This window comes from Gavia stellata, chromosome 5, assembly GCF_030936135.1.
Source record: "Gavia stellata isolate bGavSte3 chromosome 5, bGavSte3.hap2, whole genome shotgun sequence".
In the NCBI taxonomy this organism is placed as follows: Eukaryota; Metazoa; Chordata; class Aves; order Gaviiformes; family Gaviidae; genus Gavia; species Gavia stellata.
In genome coordinates this window covers 33,686,157-33,712,534 of record NC_082598.1, presented here as the reverse complement: position 1 = coordinate 33,712,534, position 26,378 = coordinate 33,686,157, and the positions used below count along the sequence as shown (strand labels likewise).

Below are 26,378 nucleotides of genomic sequence, written 5' to 3'. Positions count from 1 at the left end.
TTGTTATACCTCCAAGTATACACAGTAAGTCTTACTTGATATTTTTTCCAGAATGTAACAAAATGTCATGATTTTAGAAATGTTGTTATTGACATTCTGACTTGAGTAATTAATTGTGCCATTAATCTTAACAAACTGAAGGAGAACTTGATTAAAAATTAATGAAAATTGTAATTTAAGTAATCCTGATCAGTTTGTTTTCCAATTGCAGGTAAAAGCATCTGTTAAAAAGTCAATAAATATCCTAAATGACAGAAACTGAATTCTTTCACATCTACTGTTCCAGGTCACATCCACTTTAAAACAATTTAAAAATAGTCATTAATTGTATTCTTTAGGATAGTGGGATTTATAAAAGAAGTACTGATACTGCAGATCCTCCATCGGATGAGTAATCCTGTTGATTTTAATGGAATTACTTGGGTCCACAAAGATTTCCACGCGTGAGCTATCAGATAATAAAACTTAAGGGGAAATGTGACTTAAATAGTAACTATTAGGGTAGGAATAATAAACCACCAAGGAGCATACACGTGCTCCTAAAATATCTGTCAGCTACTTGGCTGGACAGCTGCAGCTGAGGGCAGGTCTCTCTGTTACTTAACCTGTCTGGTGAACTACTTACATACTCAGCGTTTGGCTGCGGCCACGTATTGCCAGGAAGACAGAAGACAGGAGGAGTGCTAGAGTAAGCTATGGACTTACAGTTTGAGTCCTTTCCTTCTGAAAATGAAAAATCAACTCAGCTGTAACTAAGGGTTTGTCAAATAATTCCATAGAACAGGAAGAGAACTTGCCAATGTATATGCTTCATGCAATTTCCATAGGCCAGTTTAAAACGTTAGGTTAAATTTTAAGAGAACAGGATGCCATACTGTTTTTTACTCCTGATTTTTAACTCTTCTTTACAGGGGAAAAAACCCTGTTAACTAGCTGCATCTCACTACCCCCAGCCCTAGTCAAAAACAAGCATACAGAATGTCAAAGTTGACTTCACGGGAAGTTAAACAATGGTTGACAACTAGGATTATGAAAAACTGTCTTCAACCTTGGCTGTTTTATAGGTACCATTGCTCTAAAGCCCATAGTATAGAACAAGAAAAAAATACAGCAAAAGTTTGCGTTCAGTGAACCACCCTCAGCCATGTGATCTAAGTCAAAGGCACATTCGTCTTTCTTTCTATTGTGTATCAGAATTGGTTCAAGCTGTGTATGTGCACAGAGTTGCATCTTCAGGACACAGCCAATGCAAATGAACCATAAATCTTACCAAATATTCAGTGAACATATGTGTATGCATTCTAATGATGACTAATCCATGGATGGATCATTTAGGACAACATGGGTCTGAAAAAAAGGTGTGTATTGAAATCTTCTGAGGCCACCTCACCAAATGAGAAAATTCCTGGTCTTCCTGTCAATTCCAGGTTCTGGAGTGGTATGTACAACCGCTTTGAAAAGGGGCTGCATCCTCGACAGTCAATTACTGATTATCTCATGGCAGTGAAGGAAGAAACTCAGCAGCTGGAAGAAGAGCTGGAGGTCTTAGGAAAGGTAATAAACACTTGACCTCAATGCCCCAGGCTTAACTGATGGTAAATGAAACCCAACTCCATACACTGCACAGTTCCCTATATGCTACATCCTTTTCCGGCATGAGGATAGGATGTTCAGCAATCATCTTTGTTCTCACATAAATTACTATGATGTTTTGCATTTAAGATAAAACAGTGGACTTTTTTTCTTTAGGGATAAAATTTCACCTGTGTTGGTGCACAAGTACTACTCCTGAAAGAAATTTTATATCCTTCTGTAACTCAGAAGGAATTGTAACTCAGAAGGAATTGTAACTCAGAAGGAATTGTAACTCAGAAGGATGCTGGAATTCAGCATTGTTTTGTGATAAATTGTGCACTTCTCATACTCCATAAATGCAAATAGGCAGTTTTAAAGGGTGCCAACTGGGTTGGGCTCTGAACTTAATGTCTTTTTTTTTTTAAAAAAAGGCAAAGAGATATAAGAGGATTACTGGGCCCTAAATGTGTCCATGTAATACATATACACTATTTCCTGATTTTCAGAAATTGGCGAATCTTCAGAAATCGCAATTAACTGGCAATAAAGTTGAGAGTAAGCAAGAAGACCGAAGCAAACAGTTAGGGCTTTGTACTTCCAACAACAGCTTAGCTAACACTCCCCAGGAGTATAGCAATGATCTGAAATCGTTCCCATCCCGGAGCCCTTCACAAGGGGATGAAGAAGATTCAGCCCTGATTTTGACACAGGACAACCTGAAAAGCTCTGATCCCGACCTCTCAGCTAACAGCGATCAGGAGTCTGGTGTAGAGGACTTAAGCTGTAGGTCCCCAAGTGGGGGTGGCTGCTTGCCTAGTGAAGACAGTGGCAAGGATTCAGATGAGGCTGTATTTCTGGCAGTCTGAAATACCTTCACAACAGCAAGGATCCAGATGAAGTTGAGTCTTTCACAGTCTGGAATGACATCTTTTCATCAGATGAAGAATGGGAGTGGTCTGTGGCCTAAAGAAATAATCCAAAGAAAGGGAACTGTGCAATTGTGTAAGTAAAGATCTAAGCAGAAAAAGCCATTATTAGTTTTAAGACATAATGCTAAAGAAAGGTAATATCTGCTGTTATATTTAGTTAAGCCAATGTGGTATTTGTTTTAACTTTATCAATGCTGTACATAATCATTCCTTACTTTGTATATTTCCATAATTATTTATTGTAGAAAATAATAGTTCTTCTCCAAAGACGTGAAATTCCAAAATACTCTCTTACATATAGGGACATTGTTGAATATTTATTAGTGTTAGCCTTACTGGTGAATCAGTCAAAACTTAATTTTGTAGAGCCTTTTTGCCTTCAGACATATTGTGTATATTCTTCACTTTCTTTTTCATGGGAGGTGTTAAATTTTGAATTCCAACAATTATTTTGCATATTCTCCTACTAGAATCCTTTACGGCAAAGTAAAACTAATAAATGGACATGCTGGCTTAGGGAACAAATGAAGCTTTGGTCTTGCAAAAATATCCTTTAGTAAGAAGCTGCTGCTGCTGCTGCTGCTACACGTGAATGCATCCCATTTGTACTCAACTCTCAGCCACTGTTGAAAGTTCAGTAGTTTCTGTGAGCAAAACTTCACAGAATATAATGATACTTACACAGCCCTCATGGTAAAGCATCCCTTTATAATGAAAGGTACTTTAGGCAGTATACTCTAGCCTCTTTATGTTTTGTTCTCAGGTTTGATTGTTCGTATCTTACCCTTGTTCCAAACCGCCTACATAAGATATGAAGGTAAAATTTTAAAGGTAATAAAACTCCAAATTCTCCAGCCTATTTTGATTCCTATTTGAAAGCATTTTATTTGAGTGGGAGTGAGGTACATACACAGTAGAGAGAACAGGAAATCAAAAATCACTTATAAAAATTACTTATTAAAGTACCACTCCAAATTCAGAATTAAAGGAAGGTTAAGCCCATAAAGGAACTGTTATAAAGAATATTTCTTCCAAATTTTATTGTTCAAGATAAACTAACCACAACCAAGGGGTTTTTTTTATTCTCACACAAAATTTCCCTTTTAGTATTTGCCAACCTGAACAGAGCATGGCAATGCTAATTTAAGAAAAAGACTGATTCACCACAACATAAAGTTTAATCTTGTTTGGTTTAAGAATTTTCTTTAAGAGTAGGAATAATAGCTTTCATGGTCATAGGTACAGAAGTAAACCACTGAAAAATTTTAAAATTTGGGATGTTTTGAAACTCACTAAAAAGGCTTCCACATCAGGATGCAATTCTTCCAATGTTGGGTTTGTTTTTTTCTTTTTTTAATTAAAGCAAGCAGTTAAAAATATAATTCATATGGCTGCTCTTACCTGCTTGGAAACAATGTGGTATTGAATTCTACTAAAGCAAAGTGGTAGTAATGCAAGTTTACTTTGATTGCATTTCATACTACTCCTTCAAATACAGACTTACAGGCAGAATTAAATTATAGAAATATACCTCAATTTAGAAGCTTTAGATTTTACTATTCAGTCTGGTTTTACGGAATGGCTTTTCATTCTGTTCTATGAACTTACTTTATTAAAAATGAGTAGGTAAACTTCATTATTATTAATATCCTCTTAAGGGAACTGCTGTATTTGAACAAATAATTCAATTCCTGACAGCAAGATTTATCTTATTGTTATTCTGGAAAGGCCAGATCCTCAATTTGATAAATCAATGTAGTTCAACTGAAATAAATACAGCTATAATTTATACTCTGTTGAGAATCTAGCCTTCTGGTTTTTAATCTTTATGAATTTTTAATAAATGAAAGCCCTGATTTTAATTGCACTTTTAAAAATGTTTCATATTTGAACACAGCTTGTAAAATCTATGGTATTAAAGGAGATTTTGAATGGGTTTTCTCAAATTAAATAAACATACTGCAAAGTCAGCAATGAAAACACACAAATATTCTGCCTAAAAATGAGTTTGAAAATGGGCAGTATTACTGCACATCTTTAAAATGTGAAATGGTGTATGATGGTATTGTGTTCTATTAGACATGTCTAGAAATAAATGCAGAACAGCAATATATGCAAATTCAAAGCACTGTCTTCATCTCGCTTATGCAACTCTTTGTAACTAGCTTTACAACTGAAATATTAACATATTAACATTTTATATTAAGCCTTTACTTAGCAGCCCTCTGTGATGTGCCTTTCAGTCTTTGGAATTTTGCATTAGCTATTACGGTTTTCATTGTAATGTATGTATTTGTGGCATTATTAGCCTGCTGAGAACCACTTTCAAATAAACACTTAGGTCATTTAGTGTTACGTTATTTCACACCAGTGAACGAGACAAAGGTTTGCTTTCCCAATTTTTGTAATATAGTTCTTCATTTACTCAAGAGTCACTTGGTCACTGAGCTGAAGGGATTTTTGTATCTTACCTACTTTGATACTTGAATCCAGTAGTTCAACCTGCGGAGGAATCTATAACTGATAACTAAGAAAACTGAGGCTCCTGTCAATTGAGTTAATTATATGGGAGCGTGTTACACACCTGTATTTTTTTTTTAGGGAATGCAAAACAAAATGGATGTGAAAACCACACAGTGAACTTCATTTTCTTGTAGCCTTGTGGGGATCCCCGCTCTACTGCAAATCCTTGCAAATTTGGCATAAGCCCACTGTAATTTGAAATAGGACACACATGAACGTAACTAAATTGCTGGAAAGACAGGATTAGAAAAGCATTATAGATTTCTGTGGGGTAATTCCAGCCTCACTAAGTTCAGGCTGTTCTTTAGTATGAAAATGTGCATCTAAAGGACACTGAAGGCAATGGGATCAAACAGCTGAAGTTTTCTCTACCATCTAAAGAACAGAAAGAAAACGTATTCACGAGCTGCTTTTATTGGTAGCTCTATACAAGACATAGACAAAGGTGGTAAACTGAAAAGCTGAGAAATAAAATTAAAATGTTGGAGGGCACAACCCAGACCAAAGGATATCATTAAAAGTAAGGAAAGAAAAAAAATAAGTAAAAGGAAGGAGGCAGGGAAGGAAAGCTCTTTGTACAATTAGCAGTAAGGCAGGGAACCACATTCTTTGAAGACAGGGGCAAGCCAGAGCACCGGTTTACATAGCATAAAGATGTTTGATGACACAAACTAATAACAATTAAAACCCAGCAACACAAGGAGGTAGCCTTTGCAACGAAGATAATTATTTCGTCACTGTTGACCAGCTAACTTGATGCTTTTATGTGGACGCTGCCCTGATCTGCACACAGAGTCCTCAAGTTTATCACAAACATAGTCGAGACAATGGGCTGCTTCTGTGCGTAGGCTGAAGGTTGAGCGTAGCTTTTAGATTGGCTGGTCACCCTTACACTCTGTAGTGCAGACAGGTAAACACCACAGTGACTGAAAAATCCTCCAATGACAGGTAAATCACTGACAATTCATTTGGGAAGGGAGATGTTAAAAGTAGGTCAACTTATCACAGTACTAAGACTAGTGAAAAATCTGCCAAAGATCTAGGGCCAAGTGTACAGCAAACCCCAAATTCAGAGAAACACTGCCAGAGACTGGGGGGATGAGAAGGAAAGGTAAAAGAAGCATTCAACTTTACTTATATTATTTAAATTGCCAGTAAAGCACCTGGACCCAGCAAAGCAAATCATGTTAAATCTTAAAATAAAATTTAGTGGTCTTTTACTATAAATCATTCTGTAAAGAAGCTAATGAAACCTTATAGGTCCACTAGAATCGTTGTAACTGAATTCAGGCAAGGGCTAATTTTTAAGTCTACTGGTTGCCAAGGTTATTCAGATTAATTTATTCTGTTTCCAAGGACTAAAGAACATAGTGCTTTATGTTAAGGTATTCCCTTATTATCGATATACAGGTTTTCTCTGTAGCTTATTACTATACATAAATTTGATCTCTACAGGTATCTGACCAAAACAAGGCATTTACAAGAGCAGTAGTCAGAGATGCAATATGGCTTTTCAAAGCCCATTTTAGTGAAGGTGGTTCCAGCAATTACTACTGTTGAAAGGATTAAACAGGAAAAGCTAAAATAACTACAAACAAAGATTAAAAGTTTGTCCTTAAATAGCTTACTGCGTGTTTCCAACACAATTCTGTATCCATCCAACAAGCCCTGCAATGCCCAACTCTATCCATAAGTTAAGACAATTACAAGATACATTAAAAATACCAAAGCCTCCCAAAGCTTAAAACATTACAGTATTTACTGTTCAGAATAATGTACAAGGTAAGACTGTGATAACTGACCTAACTTTGTTGCCAGAGTTTTAATTCAGTTTTACTTGAAGGTCTCTTAAATCTCTCTTTTAGAAAGATTTATCCTAATCTTTGAAGGGAGCAGTAAGAACTTGTGGCATTATTAGCCTGCTGAGAAACACTTTCAAATAAACACTTATGTCAAGAGAAACAAGACTAAAAGATTGCTAACTTCCGCATTTTGTTAAGGTCCAAAGTGGCAAAGCTGCAGGAGTATGTACAGAGTGAACAACAGAACTATAGTAGATCATTAGATACTGCTTAGAACTAACTTAATTATAGTCTCTTGCTTGTAGTGGTGGCTAGTATAGCTGTATGTACCTGACAATCCACGTCTTTCAGAAAGGTTAGCATGTCAAATACACTGTGAAACACAGAAAAACTTTCTTCTGTAAGCCCCAGAAGAATGTACCATTAACACCAGTTGTATACAAAAATCACTCTAAAATGAAACCTACTTAATTTCAGATTTGTATTTTAAAAATGGAATAGCATTAGTTACAATTACTATATGGAGAATTCAGTTCTGGATTTAAGTAGTCACTTGACTCAGAGAGGAACAAAAGGCCTAAATTCAGCTATAGAAAACATCTAGCAGCAAGATCCAATGTTAAAATTAGGCAAAACCCAAACTCAATTAGTAGTTACAATACAGAACGCACCTTTACGCCCACCCCAAACTACTGCAACACCAGAGACAAGCCACCTCCTTACTCTTATTTCTTGCTCATTTATTTTACTTTTCCACTTGGCAGAACACCTCATCATGAGCATGACAGTGCAAGGATCTCCAGAAACAAGCCACCTCCTTACTCTTTTATTTCTTGCTCATTTATTTTACTTTTCCACCTGGCAGAACACCTCATCATGAGCATGACAGTGCAAGGATCTCCAGAAACAAGTCACTCTATGTAGCCCATTATTCCAGGCTGCTTAAGAGTTCACTTGACGCAGTTCAAAAGATTTTAGAATATGCATCTAACAGCAGCTGCCATTTTCTTACACTTCACAGGGAATTGTTTAAAGCTGGATTTACACCTATACCCCACATTTCAGCAAAATAAGGTAAGAAATGTGCTTAACAGTGAACTACCAGCGTGCTAGAAGCCAACCTAACTCTGACAGAGTGTTACCAGTGTTCTACTAAGTCTTCTGGCGAAAGTATGACGATTACCTATGAAGAAAAATGTTCGCATTGGCACAAGCAGTGTAGGACTAAAAGAAAAGAAAAAAACCCGAAACAAACAGCAGCAAGCTGGCTTGTCCTTTAAGGGCCAGAAACAGGTTGGCCATTCCTGCATGTGACAGGATACCTGTAGCTACACCAGTGCAGAATAGGGAGACTTCTGTGCTTCTTTTCTAGAGGATGGGTTTGTGACTGCAGAAGGGGCTAAAAAATAGGGGAAAAAAAATCCTAAGAATAGGAACAACGATATGAGAGAGAGAACAGAAAGGGAGAAAGGAGAAGACCTTAAACTTTCATATCCCTGAACAAGAAATACTGTACTAAGAACTTGCATTGAACAGTGCCATTTTCTTCTAGACTCTCCTCCATTACCATCAGAAGGACTCCATGGAGAAGTCCTGAATTTGTAAATTTGCTCACAAAAGTCACATAAGAGGAAAAGCTGAAGTGTTGAGAACTTGTACTAGTTTGGGAAGCAAAGCCCCTGAAGATGACCTGGCTAGAGAGTTCAGTCACAGTACAGCACCATAATACACCACATAACATTCAACAGGAGGAGGCAAATCAGGACAGAAGTATGTCATTCCATGCCATTATAAAATGTATGAAAAAGATACTAGCCCAGCTTGGGAAGAACACTGGGTGTTTGGTCATCTGTTCCTTTCTCTGCTTACAAGGAAGAAGCAACAACAAAAAGCCTTGTACAGGATTCTATGTCTAGTCTTTAAGCTCGTGACTTAAATCTAACTCTTCTCCAGAGCTGCAGAACACCACTCAGACACCCAAGTCCAGAACCACTTGGAAACCTAGGCAATCTCATTTTTCATCAGGGCTTTAGTTAGCACATTAGCAGAAGTGCTACGACAATACACAAGCAGTATTATGCACAGTCAGTAGAAATGTTTTTTGCAAGAAGATTCTCTAAAATTATTGCTTAACCATGGCATTTACAACCTGTTTATTTTTTCAGGCACCTAAGTATCTTCTTTGATTTGGACCATAGCTCTATTTGCTTGGGACATCTAATCTCAGCATTTGGACCAGCTTTACAAAGAAAAATCCCATCAAATACCAGTGAATAGTTTACTTGCCCTGAAAGGCAGTAGCTTAAGACAGACAACCACAGTACTGTAAAGTATGACAGACCTGAGACTAAAGCGCCATTTGAAGATTCACTAGCCTGTGGAACAGACTCCTTGCACTTATGTGATTTTCGTAACTCCAAATTTACTCACTTTTCTCCAATTCAGAAGAAATACCTTATTATGTTTTGCTAGAAGAGCACTGAGTTTAGGACTGACTGAAGATCAGTGATACAGAGGCAGCGTCTTGGCTAAGAGGTTTGTCTCCAGACTGCTTCCTGACAAGAAGGAAGCAGGATTCCTGCTAGATTACTTAATCAGTGCTTTATCTTATCTATCTCTCAGAACTGTGCAGTTCCTTCTGTTCTTCTGAAACTTGACTGTCTCCATGAAAACCTAATGCACTGACAAGGTTAAGAAAAAGAATGTGTCTTTTTGCAAGAGCAAGAGAGAATATAGCTGCATGTATTTAGGGGTTGTTATTTTTCTCCTATAGAATACTGCACTTGGTCCTATCCGTTCTCACCAGATATACCCCCATCCTAAAAAAAGTCAGCTCACCAGAGGCAAGATTAAGGGATTAAAGGGCAGAATTAAGTCTTGCTTCCAAATTCTATCACTGGCCTTAACATAGCACACTATGCAACTCCAGCCAAATTAGTTTCTTTGGTCCTTAAAATTAGGAAAAAGTAACTGCTACTTCACAAAGAACTTCAGAACTGATTTTTGTAAAGTGCTTTTGAGTTCCTCACATGATGAACATACTCATATTGCATAAAACACAAACTGGGAGCTGACCTGATTATTTTTCCTTTAAGTAAAAACAAATATGAAAATGAAACTGTTAGGTGAAAACTGTGTTTAATTACAATGGTAGGTACCAAGCCACTCCGGAGATCAAGTGCATCGGTGCTACTGAGCAACATACCAAATCTATGCAGAGATCATTCTATTCTGATTCCAATATAATTTGTTCCAACATACCCTTTGCTTAATCCAAATCTACTTATCCAAAACACAATACAGGCTATACTTAGTTTTGTATTATTACTTAAAAGTAAAAAACTTGTTCTTAAACATTTTGGCTTCAAGAAAAGTCAGCTTGTGAATCCACTGACAATCTCAAATTACGAACTTCTTCAGTTTCCAAAGCCCTATCACTATTTATCTCAAACTCTTCCACAGATCAAACCAAATCTATGTTTAAAGTTCAAAATACAAAAGATATGAATTATGTTTTTATAAAAATGTAAAAAGCTAGTCAAAATTACATGTTTAGATATTTAATCTCTGAAGAATGGAGTATAGCAGCAGGAACTTAAATATAATAAGAACTATCAACAATAAATACAAGAAATTAGTGCAAAGATTGCAATAGAAGGATTCTTGAGTACAATGAGAATATAAAGAGACATTCTAATTTGTACAAAAACCATCCCAACTCTGTATACAATCTCTTCTATAAATACAACCACGTAAGATGAAATGCTTATTTGCAAATCATAGTTATTAAAAAGTGTGCTTTATTGGGTTTTTCACTCGTTCTCTTGGCAGGTGTAGCTTGCAGCAAGTCTGTAAAGACAAATTTCCACAATTAGACATTTTTAACTCCTCCAGAAGTTATGTTTTAAATACAACTAACAATAGATGCAGTACATACTTGATTTCCACAGAAAGCATTGTTAAAACAATAAGCATTGTAACAAATCTATTTGCAGTTATCAATTTGTAAGTGTGTGACAATGAGGCAAATTGTTAAAAAAAAAAGTTCACCACAAATATTAAAACAGCAGTTTACCTATAGCGGAGCATGAAATTGGCTGTGCATTGCTATTGCCTGTTGAAGTTTTTCCTCTTTGGCTCGTCTACAGTGGCAGAGCTACAAAACAAGACATAGGAAGAGTGAATTCTGAAAGGAATTTTTTTATAATGCATACTACAGTTTCTCTTTAATGATTTAGCTACTTAGCAGGCTCTTTAAAAAAGGAAAACCCTGTGAACCACCTCCCTTCCAAGCTTCAGGCTGAACAGCTGTCTATATCAATAACATTATTTCATCCATAACTGCTTACAAGAGAATTATTTCCTATGTTACGAAATGCATTTAGTAGGCATCTTTAAAGAAAGATACACTACCCAGTAAGTTGCTCTTGTCACAGCATGAGCAAGAACGGTGGTTTTTCAACCTCAGTTACTTATTTGGTGATAGCCATCAACAGAATAATTAGTTTAAGTTGTTTAATAAATTAAACATTAAGGTTCCTTAATATAGCATGTCATTCTATGCCGACTTACTGATTTTTAAATTCTCCATGTAGCTATCTTCCCTATACCTATATAAGATATAGAAGAAAGCGGCACATTAATATCTGAAACACCACAGGACGAGGGTCTAATGCAGGAGACCTTTGCACTCGGGCCTTAAAAATATGTGCCTTCAGAATGCAGATTATAGTCTAAATAGACTGAAGCCAATTAGGGATATATTTTTTTTTTTTGTTGGAGCTTACTAAAGCACTGTTCTGTATCACAGGACTGCTCAAACTCTTAAGTCTTAAATTAATTCACTTTTATTTACAACAATTATGTGTTGTGTATCTCTCAGATTAGAATGACTTGTATATTACATACCGTTCTCTTTTCCATGAAACTACTAAGAAAGTCATCTATTTCTGTTTTGCCTTCCAAGAAGTCTTCTGCAATAGTGTCAGATTCTTCTTCAGCTTCATGAGCAGCTACTTTAAGTCTGGCTTGCAGAGCACTTGGACTGCAACTCTAAGAAAATAAAAACTCCTATGTAACATTAAACTGTCCATCAAAACCTGCATTTCCGAGAAGAAAGATAAATGACTATATAAATATGGGATATGTGAATAGAGCATTATTGTTACATAAAAGCCTAAGTGACCAAATGAAGCTTCATCTCCAAGAAACAGCATAGCTTGTTCAACGAGAAAGAATTCAATGTGAGCAAAGGATTGCTAGTTTAGGTCTTGATTCACAATCATTCTCACAAATGTGTAAAGCTTTTCAACTTTTACCCTACACTGTAGAAAGCATCTAACTTGGAAATCTGACAGGTTCTCAAGTGCATGATTTCAGAGTAGAACTAGCATTTCAAGTGTCTTCAATAAATAGGGTCTTACTTTTGAAACTCAGAGTCAGTAGTGAACCTGAGAAGTATAAAAAGGTAAAAAAGCCCTTACTGCTCAGCTTTTAAATACCCTTGAAATGACTGTGGAGAGGAAGACAGGAAAAGAAAAAGCACCCACTCAAGAAGTAGATGGGCTACTAATCTAAACCAGTATACTTATTCTTCTGTTTTTATAAATCTCAAACCTTATTTCTGCTTATTGCATATAATTCCATTACTTTTCCTCTAATACTTTTGGACAGTTAATCAGAACGTGATTCATGTCTTCAGTAGGAGTCTGCACAACTGCAAATTAAGATATTTATAGATTTTTAGATGCTTGAACTACCCCCTTCACCTACCCCATGAAAAATATTTTACTTACATACTGTAAAACTGTAATGTAATTAGAAATTTCCTGTTAAATTAATCTTGTGCAAAGTAAGGAGAATTTGCTCTAATAAAAGATGACTAAAATTCACCCACAGTACAAGTAAAAAGACTTGTCTAGAACTCTGAAGGAGAGACAACAGGAGATACCAGATAGTGCACAGTGAACATCAATACATGAAGATACAGCATATGTGGAAAAACAGCACAAAAATCCAGCTGCAACTCCCCAACTCTCAGCCTTCTAACCATCATTAAATTGAATCAGCAAATCTAACTTAGAAAAAAGAAAAGGTAATATAGCAGTGGTGTATTATGTCCTGTTCTTAAGTGGTTTCTTATAGAAAGTTTCTCATAGAAATAGAAAGTTTCTCAATGCCAACTACCTTCACCCACTTTAAAGCCAACTTACATAACATAGAAAGGAGGCATCAGGAGTCAGACTATTCTGATTTTAATGTGAGGAAACATTTAATTCATTTAGATCACCAATGAAATAATTAAGTTTGCTTTCACATAACTTTTTGTTTGCTATTCCGTATTTTTTTTACTTTTTGAGCATTTTGAAATTCAGGTACTATGCATGCTATTTTGATGGACTGTTGTAGTCTCAGGTGACAAGTCTTGCAAATACTGAAGATTTCAGTGCAGAAATTGTTTTACAAGAAGTTACATCTTTTAATGCATATCCCGGTAAACATACTAAGACATTATTTTCCTTCCTCAAATTGCTTTCTGAAGTAATGACTTCACCCTGTTTGCACTTCAGAATGTGCAAAGTTTGACAGCATATATAACATGTTGCCCAAAGTAAGCATACCCAGTGAATAACAGAATATAAGTTTCCAAAGCAATTGTTTGAAGAATTTTCATCTGGTACAGTTTTACAAGCTCATTATGTTGAATGGGTACCATTAATTAAACAAGTCTTCTTTAATAATTGTTGTATTCTTAAAACTGGTTTGACCCAGGATTGTACTGAAGAACAGCTCTAAATGCTCACCACACTCCCTTCTTCCAATTTTGCTTCTATTGTAGCATTAAAAAAACCAAACCCAAAAAAACAGTAGTGCAATTGTAACACTGTTTTGCTTTCAAACTGTGTGGTACTTCATCCCATTTTATTTCATACTTGATATGAATCTATTTCATATAAAATCAGAGTTTAACCAGAAGAATATTCTTTATGGATAAAAAGATACAAATCAAAACTTCAGTTTTACTGAAGTATTCTTAAAAGATAATATGATATAGAGAATATACCTCACTAAGTTCATGCTGTCTTTGCATCTTTTTTTCAAAGGCTGCTTTCATCTGTGTGAGTTGCTCATACTGGAAGGAAGAAGAAAAAGAATGTTTTCCCCCTGAAAAAACCAGAATATTACAACTAATATTTCTGGAAAAGATTTCATTGTTCACTTACTTTATCCAACACCGTCTGTCTTTTTGCCTCCAGATTAGGCTCCAGCAACAAGTTTTTTTCTGTAAAATAAAGTCACTATTACTACTTTTTTAAAAGGATTCAGTTTGCTGAACACTGCCACAGATGCTAATGTTTTGACATCTTACTTGCCAGCTCTTCAATGCTTTTCACTAACTCATCTCTATCAGTAATGACTTGCTTCAGTTGTGGTAGAGTCACAAACCGTTCCAACAACACTTCCTCTTGCTCGTTCATATTGGTCAGCTGAGATATACTATATTCAAACAGAAAGAAAGCAGATTCAAGGCTAACAGCAAACATTACATGTAGAGTTACTCATTTCTGCCAGAAGTCAAAAGTTTGAGGCATATATTGGGACTTTACAGATACACGACACTTAATCACAACTTTTTTTTCCCCTTTCGCCTGGATTGTGGGCTCTACTATCTGCAGCAGTAAGCTTAAAAAGCAGTATGTTAAAAAGTATCTCTCATTTCAGGCCTTACTTCCTATAAAGTGTTTTTTAATGCTACTATAGTGGGTTGACCTTGGCCAGCTACCAGACAGCCACCCAGCTGCTCTCTCAGTCCCCCTCCTCAACAGGATATAGGGGAAAAGCTTGCGGATTGAGATAAAGACAGGGAGATCACTTACCAATTATGATCACAGGCAAAACACACTCAATTTGGGAAAAAATAATTTATTGCCAATTATAGTAAGAGTTGGATGGTGAGAAAGAAAGACAAAACCTAAAACATCTCACCCCCTTTTTCCCCAGGCTCAACTTCACTCCATTCCCAACTCCTCTACCTCCCCCTGTCCCACGCAGCACAGGACAGGGGGGCAACTGCAGGTGTTGCAATCAGTCCGTAACAGTTCGTCTCTGCCACTCCTTCCTCCTCACACTCTTCCCCTGCTCCAGCGTGGGCCCCTCTCCACAGGCTGCAGTTCCTAGCAAAAGAGCCTGCTCTAGTGTGGGCTCTCCATGGCTGCAGTTTCCTTCAGGGCATATCCGCCTGCTCCAATGTGGGGTCCTACATGGACTGCAGTGTGGATAGCTGTTCCAACATAGTCCTCTCCATGGGCTACAGGGAAATACCTGTCCTACTGTGCCCAAAACTTCCATGGGCTGCAGATGAGTATCTGCTCTGGCACTTGGAGCACCTCCTCCCCCTTCTTCTCTGACCTTGGTGTTTGCAGGATTCTCACACTTTTCCACCCCTCCCCTCAATCCTCACTGTCTCTGCAGGGTTTGCTCTTTTTAAAATGTGTTTTCATAGAGGCATCACCCGCTTCACTGATTGACTTGGCTATCCTGCAGTGGGTCTGCTGCCAAGTCGGCTATGTCTGGCATGGGGGCAGCCCCTGGGCTCCTTCTCACAAGGGGCACCTGTGCAGCCCCCAAGCTACCAAAGCATTGCCACCTCCACCCAAAAGAGCTACTCAGAACAGCTGCAATACCATTTGTGATTTAACTCAACTACCACCAGAAGAATAATGGAATTTTAATCCAGTCTTCTTGGAAGGACCAAACTTGATTAGAATGTTTTGTTTAAACAAGCAAATTACACTCCCCCTCCAACCCCCCTAACTTTCTGCTACATAATAAGAATACTGCTAGAACTTACAGCTGTTTTAGCTAAATTAAAAAGGTTCTTAAGAAGGTGTCAAGGTAAACAAAAAAACCCACCCCTAGAAGTCCTTCTTGCCACAGGTCTTTTCCTTTTTGAAAGGACAGAGTTTTCAATCACTAAACTATGACACCACCATAAAGACGTGAGATGAGAAAGAAACCAATCTCGTAAGACACTTTCAGAATTAGTAGCTAATTTGTTATCTATTCAACCCCAGATAACTGACCAAGGAGGCTGTCTCATTAGATCTGAGCAAATTCCTGGGAACAATAACTAATACAATTTTTTTGAATTGTGACAAGATATGCTTTTGATAAAAATATTTGTGTAATATGTGTATGAAGTATTTAGATGTGGAATTGATTTGCACTGGGACAGTTGGCACATTTACCACCTGGATGTATCTAACCCAACCCTCCTGCACATGCTGAGCTGCTCTCTAAGTAGTCCATTTGTGAACCAGTCTCAAGTCCATTTCCCTGTCCCCTTTCCTCCTTCAAAAGTTATGCTTATTGTATTAGTAGATATCAAGTCCCTGGTGAAGCCCCAGAAGACAGCAGAACACTGACAGTTAGGAAAAGTAAAAATAAATGCTCTTTTTCCTGGTGTTCAATCCTAAAGTATTGTCCCTGCTAAGAAAACCCTAAACAAGCAGCACATTTGAATACAAGGCTGGCTTACTTTCTGACTCTACAATTTTGGTAAGTGGTAGTTCTCCTATTTATAATTTCTACAAAAACTTTTCAGTGATATATACAGACTTTTGACAAAAATCAGATACAGATCAGCAGTAATTGCCTTTTAATCACTATGGAAAATTTTGTTACCTTCTGAAAATTTACCTTAGTTCTGAGAGTTCTGGAAATGTATCAGGAACATCAGGCATCTTGTAAGTAAATCCATTCTGGCCAACCTAAATGGAAGTTTAGAAATGCTTAGTAGATTCTTGAAGAGCAATTTCTTGATATTTAACCTGATTAATCCAAACCTGGAGATGAGTATTTGCCAGCAACAAGAAAAGTAGGAAAAGCAGTAAGAAGCAGTAGCACTAGTCTCTGAACAGAAGACATCACAACTCAATCATGGCAACAAAATACTTGGGAATGTTTGGGGTGGCATGTCATAAAAGATGAGTCAGTTTTGAAGGAAAATAATTCTGTCTTGCTGTGTCCTCCATTTGACAACAGGTGGATGACCCAAGAAACACACAGGAGGAGTATAACTCAGGGAAGTGAGAACAGAGAAAGAGATCGACATTTTGATGTCTCTCATGTGGTTTTTAAAGTGATAATCCTTCTGGGAAAAAGTTTTCAGACAAGGAAAAAAAGTCTGTCTTCATAGAAGGTAGAAATTTTAAATTCTACATAACCAGAAAAGAGTCTTCCAAGATGAAGAAAGCTTTTGTTTCTGAAGACAGGATTTGATGAAAGACTAAACATCTAGATACAAAGTTTTTGAAGGACATTAAAAAAAAACCTTCCAGAGTGCATCACTGAGAGCAAGTTTGTGAGTACACACATACAACATCAGTGAAGAGAAGCTATTTGAAGCATGAAACCAAGAAAGAAATACACTACACATAAAGGCCTGATAGGATCTGGGCAGGAAATCCCATATAAAGACAAGGATCTCATGTTCTATGGCTGCAGAAACAGTCACAGCTGCACTATAGGGGAGTGCAGCTCCAAAAAAAAAAAAAAGAGTCTATTCAAAGATATTTAGGGTAACACTAGTTTCACTGAAACTCAGAAAGACAAACTCATTGCTCTGACTTCAACCTTGTTCTAAACCCCTTTTCATCAAAGCCAGAATGACAATTTCATTTTCCTAGCACCAGCAAAACAATGAAGTGCAATCACTCAGACCGTTCCCTTGAGTTTTGTGGCAATACTCTGTGTGCCCTTGAGGGAACTTATACCCAGTGTTTGATAGCGTAAGCAGCAAAACTCAGCACACAGACCTGAAGCACTGCTTCTGCTGTCGGAACAGGTAGTGGCAGATCAGCAATTAAGCCATAAGAGGGAGCAGCAGGCTTGTCTGTAGTGTAGCTTGAAGAAACTGATTCAGCAACAGGCACAGCTGCCATTGTTCTATTTGTTTCTTGAGGTGGGTATGGCGGAAGAAATGGAAACCCCTGAGGAGCATACGAAGGCATTCCAGCTGGTTTGTTGAAAAGGCTAAAAACAAATGAAAAACCATGACCATGAGCAACCAACTGCTTACAGCACATTTCTTATAATGTGAATTATAATTACTAGACCACACACAAGACACAAGATTGAATTTTTAAAAGATCATAAACTTTGCATTTTCTGTTCTCAGTTACTTCCAATGTAGTAAGTCTACTTTATGTCTTATACTACAACATAATACACAACTCCATTAAACTAGATTTTTGTAGAGCAGCCAAATACACACTCACACTCTTAATTATAAAAATCTACTTCTCAAAAATTTATGAGAGCATAAATTTAAACTGTTTCCATCTAAAAGTCCTGAGAAATGCATCTGTGTCATACACTAGTTCTGATTTAGAGTATAGCATTTAACAGCTTGGGCAACACGCACATAATTAATTCTAAGTAACATGAATGATTTTTTTCAAATTCACAACTGCAGCTGCATCTAAACCCAGTATCTTTGTCAGCCACAAGAACCATAGTTGTACTGATAAAGCTGTAATGTCTCATACCACTTTTGCACATTTAATACAATTATTTAAATTGCACAATTTCTGTTGCACAGTTGTGGAACAGAAGCTGCCTCTAAATCTGGGAGATTACAAACAGAATATAAAGAAACACAACTGCTCAGATCATGATCTACAGCAAATTCAAGATTTCATCTGATAATGTAAACATTTATTCTTTTTCAAGAAAACATAAGTTCTATCAGCATGTTGATACAGTAACCGCAATGAAATCTACTGTGTCTTCTCAAAACAATCATGCCATCAAGCATGCACATGAAATTGTGCAAAGGCAGGGAATCTATGTCCCCCAATACATCCACTACATTATTTCTGTTCCTGCCCTCCTAATACTTGGTTTCATCTCTTTTTTAAAAAAGTAAGTTAATACACAAAGTGTCATTCATCATGTTTATAGATACTTACTATGGAAAGGATGTTGAGCTAGAAGCCAGAACTGGAGGATTCTTCCAAAACTCATCCAGTAAACTTTGAATAATTTTTCCAAGATCTGAGTGCATTGTAAACTGGTAAAAACAAAACAAAACAAACCCTCAAAAAACTTAAAGCAGCAAGATGCGAAGAAAAATTATTCCTGGAATCCAACAGTTCCAAAATGTACTGAACTTGACTATTTATTATACCCACACAGCAGTGCTGTAAGCTACTTCAGAGACATATCAGCTAATGTAAACTGTGTTTACACAAGCTCCAAATAAAGTGATAAAGCCACCCAGAACGGAATAGAAACAACAAGTCTTTTGTATATTCCATTATCAATGGAGAATCAATCAAGTATAACATTTCTGATGAACAATCAAAAAACCCCACCTTAGTTACCAACTTACATTTGGGGGAAAAAAAAAAGAAAAAAAGATATCAAGATTTAAGTTTGAGATGAAAAGCATTATTAATTGCATTCTGAAAAACTCATAACCCCACCCCACAACCCAAAAAACCTACCATATCCTTGTTGGCAGAGGGGAAAAAAAAAAACCAAACCCACAGCACATTAAAATCCTGCATATTAAAGCTAAAACCTTTACATCTTTCTAACAGGATTAGAGTAGAAAGACGTACATTACAGAACAGTCTTAAAGCATCGCTCTCCCTTATTCGGAACAGCTGTAGAGAAACAAGAACTATGCTATTGGTACTAAGAAGAAAAGTGGTAGGAACTTTCTAAGCCATCATAACTTAAAATAGTTTTAGATATATGAAATACTGAACTCAGTAATGGTAGCAGTAAAAGAATAAATAGTAGCATACTGAACACTACTGAATTTTTGTTTTCAGACCCCTCAAAATACAGTTTGAGAGAGATTAGGATCTGTACTAGTCTTTTTTACCAGACGTATTAGCAATAATCTAGTATGACATGTATTAAAATTGCTATTAACAGCAGATATATGTGAAGCTACAAATTATACATACGTTACTTATTAATGGACCGGTCACATATACTCCCTGCTTGTCCATTAAATGATGTCTCACAGGTGGGAAAACACTGATGACTGGTTTCTCCTGAGGAAACTGAGGTGGAAGCAAGCTGCAAATACAAGAATAATCATTATTACAGTTATATCCCATGATCAAGTTTGCATAAGAAGGCTTCTTATGTAAAGAAAAAGTACTATTAATTATGTAAACTTACTTTTCTGCAAGAAGAGTTATGGAGAAATACAGAGTGAAGCACACAAGAGGATTATTCAGTTACAAAATTGTAAGTCAGACAGATTAGAATACTAGACTTCCACACAACTGAAGGGAGCATTTACTGGGCAAAATTGTAGTGTAACAATGAAGCAATTATGTCCACAGACAAAGAAAAAGCTGTAGCATAATGAGAATATTTTCTAATACAAATGTTACTACTACAAAGACAAAGCAGTGTAACCTGCAAGAATAGCAGGCAAGTTATCAGGCCAAGGTAATAAAAAACTTCTGAATAGAATACCATCAATATTTGCCAGAGCAAAAGCACCCCCCAAAGTAAATTCATAGGAAATGTTACAATAAAACACTTAAGTTATGATCCAGATGCTTCACTGGGGTAAGAGTTAGAACTAGGAGTTACAGCAGATTAGTAAATTACTAATTAAGTTTATTTTCACTTGTAGTGGATTCAAAGTCATCAGAAACTCCCAAGGGTTTTCTCCTCCCTACCTTCAACTAAAACCAGGTAGGTATCTTAGGAGCTGAGCGCAACAAAATATAGTTTTGCTTTCAGCTGAGCATCTGCATCTTGTACAGAACTACTTTCACTCGTATCACTACAACTAACTACTGCAAATCCAGGTTATAGTTCCTGAAATTAGTTATGAGATGGGAGTCATTTATGTTCTATTACTACTTTTTTTTTTGAGAACATTTTTAATTTTCAAGATGTGCATAGAGATATCTTACTCTACTTACATGTTAATATTAATTGTCAAGTTGTTTACAGTGAATGGTAGTCGATATTCCACATCTTTCTGAATTTCTGCAATGCTGTCAAAGAAGAAATTGTTAGTATCCAGTTCACGGTCAACAGAACAGCCTAAAGTCTAAAAAAAGGCAGGACCTCAGACCTTTGTATTTAGTTTAATTTTGAAAAGCCTTGTAAGAATAAAATTGAAAATGCTGGAATAAATTGATATGCTTCAGAATGCTACACTGAATATTAAGATTAAAGCAAAAAATAGTAGATTCAACTTTTAAACCTCATACATGATCAGAAGCAACGGAAATACAGGCAGAAAAATTGCACTACCCACTGATCTGACAACAATCTCAACTTATTTTTCTCCACTTACTGGCTTAACTTAAGACATCACATCAGTGATTTTTTTATAATATACTGATTTTTATCTGATAAAACTTTTGCTTTGCCAAGGCGTTACACCTGGTTCACAACTAAGTATTCCCCTGCAGCACTGCCTACAGATCAATATTTAAAATGTACATTACACTAGGCCTTCTCAATAGATTAGCTTACTATTTAATAGTAATTTCTCCCACATGAACCAAGTTCTATGCACTTGCACAGATATTTTCAAGAATTATCTGGAGAAGAGCTACTTGCGAGAATGTAAAGCTCTGTAATCCAGTGACACTCAAGACACAGACCCCCCTGAAAACATCGAGTGAAGAAACATGTATCTTATGAAATCTGGTAAGACGGAACGCAAATTTGCTCCTCCTGTAACAGGTAAGTTACCGAGAAAAATCTTTAAATCAGCTACATTAATAGGAAGTTGATGTCATCACTCAAAGCACTCTGCAATTTGTATGCACAGCAAGAGTGTTTTGAAAGACGGTATCCCAAAGAATATGGAGGAGGAGAAGACTTAGCTCAGAAGCAGAAATTCTGGACAAAATGAACATACCTAAGCTGGGACTGGGAGAGAAAGGAGGGCAGAAAATCAGCTTCATCTTATAATGCCTCAATCAAAACAAACTTAAAAAGCAGACTGATTCCTCTTCCATGTATTTTTCCTGCCTGCACCTTGTTAATAATATTCCTCTCCCTCACCTCTCTGAGGCTCCCTTATAATGGGAGGGAACACAGCTCTAATTGGGAATAATGGCAGCTGGGTGTTCCCAGAAAGCCTCTTTGTATACAACTTCAGAAACGCCCCTCTATCCACTGCCAGGTACACTCCATGCAATTACTTCCTCAAAAAAACCCAAAACACATTATTTGCAAATGTGTGTTTAGTGCTAGGAGTGTTTTCTATCCCTCCAAAGCAGTATTTGCACATAGAATTTAAAAGTCTAGTTTTCAGAGCTTCGGGAATAAGTGGCGTAAGATACAAATCTAGCTATGCACCTTGCTTTCCACAGCCTGACCTTATTTCTCTCACAGACAACTCAGTGTCTGCTCTTTCCCTGTGAAATCACCTGCTGTTTGAAGAAACTATCAGGCATCCTCAGTACGGGAGGTTTCAAATCAGAGTTTAGCACTCTGGAACACACCGAAATCGCCACCCCCTTATTCTTAATTGAAGGATTCTCCCTGGAATATCTCACACACATTCCTTCCCTGCAATCATCTGTCACACATTTTAATAGCCTGCTGCAAAATCCTTTTCAGAAGGATGTATCATTATGCTCCACTCACGTGCATAACCTATAGGAACTGGGGAGGAAGAGGAGAACAGGGAGAGAGAAGCGAGAAATCCAGAATCTCATTGAGCTGTCCAAACTGTTATAACCTCCTTTAAGCAAAACCTTGAACCAATAAACTTAGTTGTCCCTTCCCCAAGTGGGACTGGGTACACCGGAAAAATGGCACATTCTTAACTTTGTCTAGAACAACAACAAACATCAGAAAACTGTTTTTTAAACACAAAAACTTTATTTCAAGCTCCTAACCTGTGAGGGATCCTGAAAAGGAAGACTAGCTACTGTAATGAAATTAAGGTCACATATACCTGGGCTTTTATTACCTATGAAGACTAACCAAACTTACATAACTTAAGTAACTACACCACGCCAAGAATCTTATTTTGTGTATTTCAGTAAGGAGCAGCTGGGATACACATAAAGGCACGACAAAATACACTTACCAGGCAAAGCAAACATCAGAATAACATTTATTTAATCATTGCTTAGGGAACAACGCTGTTGCAATGCTTGATACATATTCCTGCTTTAGATCTGTGCTGCTGTGGAGTCCATGAGTAAGCTCATCAGTCCCACCAAAAAAAACACCTTTGCACTTTTGAAAACTTGCACCAACTACACATACCTTTTTAGAAGCAGAGAATTTGAGGCACAGTTATTTGGATTCATTCAGTAATAAGTATCCCTTATGAAAACTGTACACTTTGCCAGAATGTACTCCTTTGCTTGCTTATTTTTTGGTTTTTTACACCTATCCTCAGGAGAGATGAGACAGGCCAGTTTACGTTGCTGAAAAGTTACACTTGAGCAAGTACCATCTCCCCACCCCTCATCTCCATCCCTGGCTGCAGGGTCCATTCCCTCTCTGCTTATGCTTGAACTGGTGCCTGCACAAGCAGATAGTAAACCAGTTCAGCAAGATGACCTTGACAAAAACTGATGACCTTTTTTGAGGACTTAGCTTTGGGTGAGCTCATCTCCCTGGTAGAGAAAAAAGGGTAGAAATAAAAGGCTAAGTAAGGCCAGTCCAACAAAAACTTTCAGTTAGGTAAGCTGCTGCGTACTCACAAAGACAGCTCTTTAGAAAAGCGAACCATCTTTCAAAAATACTTGCAAAATTGGCTCTGAACAGATTTAAGTTTAAGCAAGCAACAACACTTCACAATACTGTCACACTTATGTTTCCTGTGTGGTAATTCAAAATACTACGGTAGTGAGCGAACTGCAATTATTAAACTTGGAAATGCAATCAGTTTCTCTTCCACTTGTAGCCTCAGTCTGACGTAACAGAAAATACTATCTTTTCTTTTTCTGGATCGCTTTTGGAGGCTTCTATCATTCTACTTAAACAGACATCCTAGGAAGAATGAATGCTTACACGTTCACAGAAAATATACTTGAAATACATGAAGTGTGGATCTCCTTTTAAAAGATGAACACTTTTAAAAGGCTAAAATTTATGCAAAACTGATCAGCACACTGACAAACTGGAGTATCTCAGGATAAAGGAAGATGTTTTGCTGTAAAAAGTGTGGCTGTCGAACAGGAAAAACACACCTGCCTCTAGTGAGCACCTGAATAAAACGAGTTACTATGAATTGTCAGTTATTAGCAAGTTAGCACTGTACATCAGAAAAACAGTTTGTAGAGCCAGTAGGGCTGCTATGCCATTGCTGATAAGACCACTGAGACGCACAGCTCCTTTATACTGCATGGTTTATTCTTAACTTTTGAAGAACTACGCTCCTACGGCCAGTTTCCAGGAAGAAGGCTTTATTCCAACACGCGCAATCTGTATCTCTTTGTAGACTTGAAAACCCATTAAATCGTTTAGCTGACTTTCTGGTCAAGCAGCCGGTGCAACTGGGCACGACGATCTGCGCCCGGTCACCCGGCCAAGCCACACCGACAAAGCCCCAGCCAGCGGGGACGGCCCGCCCGCCAGCAAACGCTACTTTCGGATCCCAAGCGCAACCTCCCACCCCGCCGCCCGCCCGCGTTTCTCCCCGCCGCGGGCCCTCTCCCCGCTGTCCTCCGGCCACACGCCCCCGCCCCAGCCCCGGGGGCCGCAACGGGACCCCGCGCCACGCCGCCCCCGCGCGCCACCCCGCTCCCGCCCGGCGGGACCCTTCGCCCCGCAACACCCCGGGGTTCGGCCTGCCCAGGCTAGAGCGCCGGGCGCTCGGTTTCCTGTCCACCCGCCCCGCCGGCGGCCCGCGCCGCGCACGGCCGAGGGCCGGCGGGACCCAGCCGGGCCTCACCGGGAGGGGAGGGAGCGAAATCACGTCCCTGGGTGTGCGTGTGGGGACGCACGACACCCTCCGCAGGTGCGGTGCCACAGGGGCCCCGAGCGGCGCCGGGCCCGTGTCGGGCGACCCAGGCCGCCGCCCCCCGCCCGGCCGCGGCCACTCACGAGGCGTGGGCGCCGCGCAGGGACTCGATCTGCCGCTGCTTCTGCTGCTGGAGGCTGGTGAGAGCGGGCAGCGGCGCGGCGGGCGCGGAGGAGCCGCCGCCCTTAGCGAGGGGGAACAGCCAGTTCATCCTCCCCGCCGCGGCCCCCGGCGCGCGCGAGGGCACCGGCGGCACGGCAGCCCGGCCTCGCTCCCTCGCGCATGCGCGCGGCAGCACCGCCGCCCCGCCTCCTGCCCCGGAGCCGAGCGGCGGCGCCCCGCCCTCACGGCGGCACACAAGGTGCGTCACCGCCGCGCGCCTGTGACCCGCGCCGTGGCGGGGTAGAGGAGGGAGTGGCGCGCGCTCAGGCGGGAGGAGAGGGGTGGGGTGAAGGAGGGGCGGTGCGGCCGACGATTGGCGCCGCCGCCGTCGGTCAGAGGTGAGGGGGGAAAGGCCGCGGCGCGCGGCGATGATGTAATGGCTTTGTGCGGCGGGGCGGCGGGGGCAGCGCTTCCTGTGTCTCGCGCGGCGATTGGCGGCTCTGGGGCGTCGGGGGCCGCCGCGGGGCCTCGCCAGACCCGCCGCGGCCCGGCCCGGCCCGGCCCGGCCCGCGCGAGAGCGTGAGTGAGTCAGCGAGTGAGCGAGGGGCGCGGGTGCGGCGCGGAGCCGGGCGGGGGGAGGGAGGGAGCTGAGAGCGGTCCGGGACCCCCTCCCCTCGGTCTAGCCGTGTCCCGCTCGGGCCCGAGGCAGCCCCGCGGAGGCCCTGCGGCTTTACCGGCGGTCGTGACGGCCCGCTGGGGCGGTTGGTGTTGTCGCGGGCCGCGCGGCTGCCGCCGGAGGCGGGCTCGGGAGCGGAGCCTCTCCCTGCGCTGGGCTGGAGGGTGAACCGGGGCGGCCCCTTCCTAATTGCACCCCATCGAGGGGTGCTGTCCGCCGCGCTGCCGCGCCGGGCGGGCTCTGCGGCGCCTCGGGGCGCTCTTAAGGCCTTGTACGCATAAGAAGGCGCCCGGGAACCCAGGCGGGGCGTGAGTCCACGTCTGTCGGACCGTGATTCGGTCCCCTCGCGCCGCTATCTGGTTTAGCGCGGCCCGTAAGAGCTGAAAGAGCTTCTCCTGCCCTTGGAGGCTGCCTGCTTGGGCGGCTGTGTGTCGTCCACAGTGACCCCGAGTTTGGCGTAACGCTAATAGTCACTTTGCCGCTTCGTTTCGTGTTGCACGCAGCCGTCGGATCCACAGGAATGTGGTCTGCTAATCCGTGGGGCAAAAACGCTTGTGGGCTCAGGTGTCTCTTTCATCTGTTGAACTAGTGCGCCTTGCCGGTTTGCCTGGCTTTGTGCAAGAAAGACTGTTACTAACAGAATCAAGGGTTTTCGTTTCGGACAGTAGTCTGAACTCGCATAGCTGAATTTCACATGGTTTTGGTGGCTATGTTGTGCTTCTTTCAGGAAATTCTGAAGAATAAAGGCTGATCCTGGTGTTTTAAGTGTTTTTTCAGATAAATGAACA

The 26,378-nt window shown here is 39.8% G+C and overlaps 2 protein-coding genes across 2 annotated transcripts in view; one reads left to right on the top strand and one right to left on the bottom strand.

Moving 5' to 3' along the window:
• The window catches only part of MTMR7 (myotubularin related protein 7), a 51,318-nt gene extending 48,877 nt beyond the window's left edge, over positions 1 to 2,441 (top strand). The window contains 2 exon segments of the mRNA XM_059817937.1: positions 1,428 to 1,554; positions 2,082 to 2,441. Coding sequence (XP_059673920.1) covers positions 1,428 to 1,554; positions 2,082 to 2,441 — 487 coding nt within the window.
• A 7,394-nt stretch (positions 2,442 to 9,835) lies between these two features.
• On the bottom strand, positions 9,836 to 25,023 carry VPS37A (VPS37A subunit of ESCRT-I). Its single transcript, XM_059817768.1, has 12 exons — positions 24,896 to 25,023; positions 20,791 to 20,865; positions 19,810 to 19,924; positions 18,802 to 18,902; positions 17,647 to 17,863; positions 16,529 to 16,599; positions 14,199 to 14,326; positions 14,053 to 14,111; positions 13,893 to 13,961; positions 11,738 to 11,881; positions 10,905 to 10,985; positions 9,836 to 10,678 (listed from the first exon to the last, which is right to left on the bottom strand). The coding sequence occupies exons 1-11, from the start codon at positions 25,021 to 25,023 to the stop codon at positions 10,905 to 10,907; spliced, it is 1,188 nt and encodes a 395-aa protein (XP_059673751.1). The 3' UTR covers positions 9,836 to 10,678.
• Between the last annotated feature and the right edge of the window lie 1,355 nt (positions 25,024 to 26,378).